General features: G+C 39.8%; 1 protein-coding gene across 1 annotated transcript in view; it reads right to left on the reverse strand.

Moving 5' to 3' along the window:
- Positions 1 to 4,876, reverse strand: part of LOC112562156 (vacuolar protein sorting-associated protein 11 homolog) — an 84,490-nt gene extending 79,614 nt beyond the window's left edge. The window contains exons 1-3 of the mRNA XM_025235217.1: positions 4,833 to 4,876; positions 4,324 to 4,398; positions 3,479 to 3,652 (exon numbers count right to left, since the gene is read on the reverse strand). Coding sequence (XP_025091002.1) covers positions 3,479 to 3,652; positions 4,324 to 4,398; positions 4,833 to 4,847 — 264 coding nt within the window. The 5' untranslated portion in view covers positions 4,848 to 4,876. The remainder of the gene's footprint in view (positions 1 to 3,478; positions 3,653 to 4,323; positions 4,399 to 4,832) is intronic.
- Between the last annotated feature and the right edge of the window lie 3,500 nt (positions 4,877 to 8,376).

The raw sequence follows: 8,376 nt of genomic DNA on the forward strand, positions 1-8,376 counted from the left end.
ACAGTTCGCACACAGGATGGCAGAAGAGGCAGAACAAGCAGCTATATGAAATTACAAGAAATTCTCTCAGGAAGGAGAAATACAAATGTGTGCAGGCCAGTAAAAAATAAGAATAGCAGCGTCATTACTGGTGATGCAGAACAAAGATTTTGCTGGGCGAACATTTTGATGAAATACTGAACTACTGGCTATCTAGTAAAGCTACCCTAAAAAGGCAACCTGACAGTGCAGCAATTGGCATGGGATTACGCTGTTGTCCATTCCTAGTAAGGTGCTAACCAGAATCATCCTGGAGAGACTAAAGAATTACCTAGACAAGAGACTGAGGAAAGAACAGGCATGCTTTCAATAGGGTAAATCATTCACAGACCACACTGCTACAATACAAAATATTACTGAACAGTCCATCGAATGGCAGTCGCCACTCTACTTTACCGTTGTGGATTTTCAGAAGACTTTTTACTCCATAGACAGGGAAACCATCTGGAAGTTGATGCAGCACTACGGATTTCCACTAAAGTTTATTGACATCATCTAGCAGCCGTATAAGGACTCGACATGCCAGGTGATCCACAACGGAAAGCTGACTGACCCCTTCGCAGTGAGGACTGGAGTAAGGCAAGGTTGTATCTTCCAGATCGTCATAGACTGGATCATAAGAAGAACAACCTCTAACAACAACATGGGGGTTCAGTGGAACTTCCCCATTTAACTTGAAGATCTCAACTTTGCGGATGACATCAGCCTGTTGTCACACAAGCAACAACGCGCACAAAGCTCACTCGGCTCTCAGAAGAAGCAGAAATGACTGGCCTGACAATCAACATCAAGGTAATGCAGGTCAACAACAAGCAAGAAGCCCTACTCCAACTACATGAGGAATAAATTACAGAGTCTGACAGTTTCACCAACCTTGGCAGCATAGTCAGCAAAGATGGAGGTGCAGATGAAGATGTAAGAAGCTGAATAAATAAAGCCAGGCTTGCATTCCACACTTTGAAACTATCTGGAACTTCAAAGCTTTATCTCCACACACCAAGATCTGCATCTTTTAATGCAAATGTAAAGTCAATCCTTCTATATGGATCTGAGACATGGCGTGTGACAAACCCCATCACCAATAAGATTCAGACATTTGTCAACAGATGCCTGCACGACATCCTCAACATCAGATGGTCCAAGAAGATCTACAATACAGATCTGTGGAAGAAAACAAACCAAAAACCTGCCAGCCAAGACATCAAGAAGTAGAAGTGGGGCTGGATCGGTCACACCTTGCGAAAGCCGGCCGACAATATAACAAGACAAGCTCTGGGCTGGAACCCACAGGGAAGACGCAGGGTTGGGAGACCCAGACATGGAGAAGATCGGTCCACAGCAAGGCAGAGGCAGCTGGCATGACATGGTCCCAACTGGAAAGGGACCCCCAGAACCATGGCGTGGTGCAGTTGCGGCCCTAGGCTGATTAGGAACAAGCAGAAGAAGAAGATACCCTTATGTCTTGCCAGTCCCTTAGTGGCACCCATCTCCTTGCTAAGCTCCACCACAGTTGTTACCTGTCACGCAGCCATGGTGTGCTGACAGTGGCACAAACATATTAATGGTTCTCAAAGTATTTCGGACTGCAGATCACTTTACTAAAGCTAAAAATATGGCGGATCATAAAAGGCCTAAAATCACTCTATACTGTGAATTTCAAATTCAAATTGCCGCATTTGTTTCATTACAATTCAAAACTAAATGTACTTTTGTGACAGTAGTACATTCATTTGCTTTCTCTGGAGTTACACGTAAACTAGAACGTAACCAGTGCCACCTCTTTGTCGGAAAAAAGCAGGAAACATGCTACTTTCAAAGCAAATATATGCGCAGTAACACATGAAAATTGGGCCTCTCAGGACGTTATTTTTAGAACTGCCCTTCCCCGCCGATAGCTAATAGAGCTCTATCGGAAAGTTCCTGCATACCAATTTAGTGGGAAGACTATAGCTGTGATAGCTTTCCACCCGAAAGGCTCTATCGGAACAATTGGCTAACGGAGCTCCCTGCATAGGTGTACAGGCCAAAGTACTGACAAAGCTCTATTCTACTGTGTGTGAAAGAATTGTGATCAGATGTGAGTCTAAACTGTGTATGATAGTTGCCTGGTGTGGCAGGTATGAACATGTGATGGTATTGTTGATTGTTAATGTTATGTGGTTCCTTCTAGAGCTGCTAATAATTGCTCTCTGGGATAAATAAAATCATATAATCTTATCTAGCTTTATACTGAGTTTATATCAAAGACTAGACTAGTAGCAAAACTCCGCCTGGAAACCACTCGGGTAACCTGCCAGTCCCAAGCCCGGAAGAAGGACGAGGGGTGGGCGTGGGGCTAGCAACCCCACCCTGTACAATATAAAATGCTACAGAAACCGAGTCCGATGGCAGGGTCTGGTTGTGGCCCTATGCTCCATTGGGGGTGAATAGGAACAAGAAGAAGACTAGTATCAAAGGTATAAATATAGGCTTTAAGAGCCACATTTCATGAATCCTATTTCAGATCTAATCTGAACTTTTTATACGTGTTATTGTTATTTATCTATTTATATTACTTATTACTTTTTTTGTAATAGCTGAAACATAGGAAACTAGTCTGAGGTTTTAAAAATAGTTTATCGGTGTGCCTTTTTCCCTGTCATAAAGTGTTTCAGAACACTGCAAGTAGCTAGTCAGCCAGTCTTTTAGGTAAAAGAAAATTTGGCAGGTATACCCTGAAAAATTCAAATCTTCAAATCAGTGTCTTACAGTTCCTGTGTTGAAGGATATAGCTTTACTCAAAAATATGCTGTACCTAATTAAGTGATTGGATTTTGTTACATTTTGTTTTAATAGTTTTGGAGTAAAAATTATTGTAAATGACACATGCTATGCAGAGACTAGCTCCTATAGATACTGTTTATCTTCACTCGACAAAAAGAGTTAAGACTGTACTAATCAGAACTAACCGTTTTTACATAAAATTTGAGCACAAATAAAGTTCAGTTAGCAGCAAGTAAGCGTGTGACAGATGCTGATACACAAACCATCAGTGTATTGTTGTTTCTAAAGACAATGTCTTGAAATTTGTTTGTCTATTCACCTGTTTTATCTGGAATAATTCTCATTTACATGATTATATGCAAGTAAATGTTTCAAAGTTGACAAAGATGAATCTGTATTTTATGATTAAAGACTGCATGATGTTTTTGCATGGACAGTTATACGACATCCTGTCTGTAACACTAAAATCCCTTTCAGCAATATGGATATAAAAATATGCAATGAGAAAAGGCATAAAATAAAATTATACCTATATAAAATAAATATTACTGAAATATATATGTCACATGAATTTCAGAACATATGCAGCAAATTAAAAAAAAGCTCTTCTACAATGAGAAATAACACTGAATATAAAATGACCTATATTAAATGTAAAATATTTCAAACTACTTACCCCAATAGTCACAAGAATGTTATGCTGTTTCATCTGATGCATGTGGGTCACACGAATGTCATAAGCTCGAAATGATGACAGTGTCAGTTGTCTGTTGATGAAGTAAATGTTACCTTCAAAATCTCCAACCACTAGCTGCCCTCGGCCACTGGAGCATGCTGACACATTGACATCCTGTAGAAACAAATAATGTATGAGCTCCACTGTGTTTATCATTTTTTATCTATGATTTAACATAATACTCTAATTTATATTATTAGCAATCAGTGACATCTTATAGTTAGTCACTGTTACCCAAGTCAGGGTGAAACATATGACAAGGTTTTGCATGTTTCTAAAGTTTGTGACGTCATAATTAATAAGACTGTTATTCATTTCTCTTGCTCCCCACCCACCACTGAGATGCCACCAATCAGTACCAGAAGAAACTACGAAGATAATGTCTGAACCCCTCCATAAACCCACTTAACCAAGCTTAAGACAACTTGATTATATTGCTAGTAAAATTAAACAAATGCTTAGAATAAATAAATTTAAGCACCTTAAATGTTGATTGCAACTGACACTTAACTTTTCATGTGGTAATAAAACCCTGTGATAGTCTAAACAGAAATGTTCACAAATACTGGTAATCAGATACAACTCTGCATCTACTATGTGACTTTGCAAAGTAGGATATTAGAGTTTTAGATAAATAGTATCACATCTAAGAAAAAAAAACTATTTAATATTTTGACTACTCTTCTGACTGTTGATATATCTTCAGCTGTTCAAATTAGTACCAAGTACAAGGGGAAAAAATGTCACTCATAGTATTTAATATTTCCTGTACTCTTAGGACACACCTTCAGCTGCTCAAACGGCTGGTCACTTGCTGGGTCTTTCACAAGCTCTTTATCAAAAAAGTTGAACCTTCTCCACTGCGGTGAAAATTATAATACGATGTTAATATCAGTGTCATAAAAATATTCTATTACATATATATTAACTGTTCTGCCGATTGGGGGTGGCCATAGTCAATCAGACATAACACTGAGTCGCTGATCACAGAACTAGCCAAAAAAGTTAACAATATGGGTGGATTGGAGCACTTTGATTTGTATACGTGCATGCATATGCATACCCAAATGTTGTCAATTAATATTTACTGAACAGTCAATAAATTAACAACTACTAGCTTTTCTCCGCCGAAGCAGAGTGAAAAATAGTCTTTATAGCTGAAAAGAAATCGTTGCTTTAAAATCAGTATTTTAGTCATGCAGAATTCTATTCTGTAATTTTGTTTCACATATTCTTCTTTACAAAAACCTCAGGCGTCTGACGTTGCTGCAGTTGTAAAAGAGAAAACGCCTACCTGTAGGAAAGCCATTCTCTCAGTTTACCGGAAAACAGGAAGCTTTATTTTCGACTCGTTGCTTGAGTATAATTCAATATTTTATATTTTAATAATAAAATATGACATTTAAGGAAAAAATCATTAATGTTAATTGATAGAGATTTTACCGTGTCTTTTTGCAGCTAAAGGCAACTAGCTTTGGTTATTTGCCAAGTACCTCGAGCTTCCTTGTCCATGGTACTAACCATGGCAAATCGCTAGTAGTGATGCTACATATGCAAACTTTTGGAATGAAAATAGTGATTTCATGTCAAAGTTTCAGTGACTAACATTTTGTTTAAGTTATTTTTGGTGTTAATTAAGATGGGTCATTTAAGATATCATTTCCAGAGTTTTTCTTGTGTGAATATTTTTTATGTGGATATTTTCTGAGTTTGGGAAATGGTCAAATTATGAATGAAACGTATGATGGGTACTGTCAGAATTTTTGAATGTCTGCATTAGAAATATGCATAATCTGTATTGAATCATTCTTTGTGAAAGAAAAATTTCCTTTAAACAAACAAAATGCTTGAAAAAAAAGGTGCAGATGTAGGGAGCCTATTGCTATGCTGTTGCTGAACGCAGATCACCTCAATTTGAATTATTTTCCAGGTAATGGGTCGATTGTATGCATCTCAGTAGTTGTAGTACTAGTACAGCCCAAAACTCAGGTATGATGAAAACAATATATCAGTGTCAGGAGAACTAAGAAGTATATGTTTTAGAAAAATACAAAGGTTTCTGAGACATTTTTAATCATTTGGTTGCCACATGTTATTGGACAGTGATGGTGTTTTGCTTTCTTGGTGACACATTTAATCTCTCCTACTGGTCAGTTGATACTTCGAACGGGAGTGCTTATGTCTGTGGGCTGCTGGGAAGTTTAGTACAGTTTACTCCTTTTGCATGTTTCTCAGTCTCTGTCTATCATGCTCTTTTGTGTGTGCACCTTTCTTTTTGAATGCTGTACAGATACACATTGTTAAGTCCTAAACAAATTTTTGCAGTACTCCTTTTTTTAATTACAACGTTTATATGTTACTTTCTGCTTGTGAATTTTTGCTACAAAGCAATTTTTTTGTAATGTTTTGTGTTTCCTATTGTAGCGGGGGCGCTGTTTAGGTCAGCAGGTACTGCTGACAGTGCCTAGTCCCTCCACCCCACATCCCCTTCCACCCCACCGTGGTCGCGCGAGCGGCGCGTAGCGCGAGACGGGCAGCAACAGCGGGTGACGTAGTACCCAAGCTGCCCTGTACAAAATGCGGGCGTAAGGCAGCGCCCGCGCCTTAACACCCCACATGTGCTTTTGGAGTGTCATGAAAACAAAGATGAAAGAGATGTATTAAGTCAGGTCTTAAATAAACATAGGCTGGCCTTAAACATTAACAACTGTCTGAACCCACCAAAAGACATATGGCACTCCATACTGACGTTAGTAGTAACAACGGTGGCAAGCCACCCGCATGCTAAACTCGTATAAACAGGTTAAAAAAACAAAAAAAAAAAAACGCCAAAGCCTAACCCTCCATAAGTTTCTATATACATAGGGAAATATACATAGGGGAAAAAAAAAGAAAAATACCAACGGGTGAATAACCTCCAGTACTGGGGGAAAAAAATCCTAGGATATATAGTTATAGGGCAACAAAAAGGGTGTGGCAACCCGGATAGTACACCACCACTGCAGACTTGCCAGGACTCCAGGACAGCACGAGCACAGCAACTCCGATGGCAAAAGGGCACCGACACCAGTAGACAACATCTGCGGCAAAAACAACCAACGGCAACCCTGCTCCCACTCCCTTCCCCTCCTTACCACCGTCACCTATACCCTCTCCAAAGACCTTCCCTCCCCTGAAAATCCCTGGCCCCCCCCCCCCATAGTGCGAAATCGCCTTGAGGTGGAAGCACTCTCCCTTCCAAGATCAACAACAACAAAAAAGCGCCGCGCCTTTTCTCTTAATTGGTACGGGAACTGGTCCTGCTGGTAAAGCAGTAAGCGAAGAACGTTTTGAGTCTGAGTTAGCGAGAAGTACCTTAGTACCGCAAGGCGCTCTGGTCCGCTGGAAATAGCGGCTCACGACACTCAGTCTTTTTTCTCTCTTCCCCACCCCAGGAAGTCGAGTTAGCGAGAAGTACCTCGGTACCGCAAGGCGCTGTGGTCCGCTGGAAATAGCGGCTCGCATCACTCAGCGTCCCACCCCACGGAGTTAGGTGTTAGGTTTTGGATAGGTAGGTAGTTGTTTAGTTTGGTAGTTGTTTTGTACATTTTGTAAATAAATTATGTCTTTGAACTGTAAGCACTCGTGTAAGCGTGTTAGTGTCAGCGAGTGCTAGTGTGTTGTACGCATGTCTCTGCCGTGTGAACGCGAGCGAGGTTTGTGTACTGTCCCTGTATGTAGTCGTGACACAGCAGCAGAAGAGAAAGAACACACGAGAAGGTCCGGAACTGACGGACGCACCGACTGAAAAGACACTAAAACTAGACGACGCACCCGACTAACGAGAGCCAGAATTTTCGTAGAGTGGAAAATTCTCCTAGGGAACTTCCGTCCTCTTCCCTGGAACGACAAAGAGGACGGACTGATTTGGCGCTAAGGTGTAACCGTGTAAGATAGTGTGTTAGCGAGAGGCGTTGATCAGTCCGGTTACACCTATTATATTATTATAAGATGCATTATTGGTGGCGAAAATAAATATTAAAAAAAAAACATGGCAAATCGCTAATGAGTTCCAATACAAGCAGAAAGCGACCCTATATAGTGATGTAAGAATTTAAGTGGGGTCACAGTCACAGACTTTATGATCAGTCTGTAGTCACAATCGAGTTTTCTGTATTATTACGAGTCGTATACTTAGTCTCGTACATCAACGTTTAAAAGCAAACTTATCAAAGTGAAGAAGTATCGTGTTATAGAAGGATATATATATATTGTGTTATAAAAGATATATATATAGTCTTCAAAGTGATTTTACACTTTGCCGGAACAGAAACATGGTGCTGAATGTGTATGAGAATTTTCGCCAAGCATAAATGGCTTTGAATGCGACTCTAGACTGGGATAAAAAAAAAGTGCATACCTTTACCATGTGTACAGAATTGATCGATGTCCCCCAACACATTTATTATTTATTGTTTTACATCAGTGAAAAACCAGAAATAGCATAGATCAATTTAACGCCTTAATTTATGGCTCTCACTCATTCTCAAATTATAGTATGCTCTAATTAGGTACCAACCAGAACAGAAAATTATTTTTTAATGAGTATTTTTATGTGTTCACAGAACTGAGCCGAGTACTGAGCCTTGATGAACGCCACAAGAAGGTGGAGCAGGGCAACATGTTTGACCCTCAACAGTGAGATAACCCTAACCCTGAGTTAACTCTTTCTTTACGCACTCACACGGGTGGCTGATTTTGCCCCGCTCGCTTGTTTACGCAGTATACACATAAGGCTGATGCATTGTTGTAATTTGTTTTAGGCCTTTACATTTCGTGGTTTAAAAGAAAAACTTAAT

Source organism: Pomacea canaliculata, linkage group LG4 (assembly GCF_003073045.1).
Source record: "Pomacea canaliculata isolate SZHN2017 linkage group LG4, ASM307304v1, whole genome shotgun sequence".
NCBI lineage: Eukaryota > Metazoa > Mollusca > Gastropoda > Architaenioglossa > Ampullariidae > Pomacea > Pomacea canaliculata.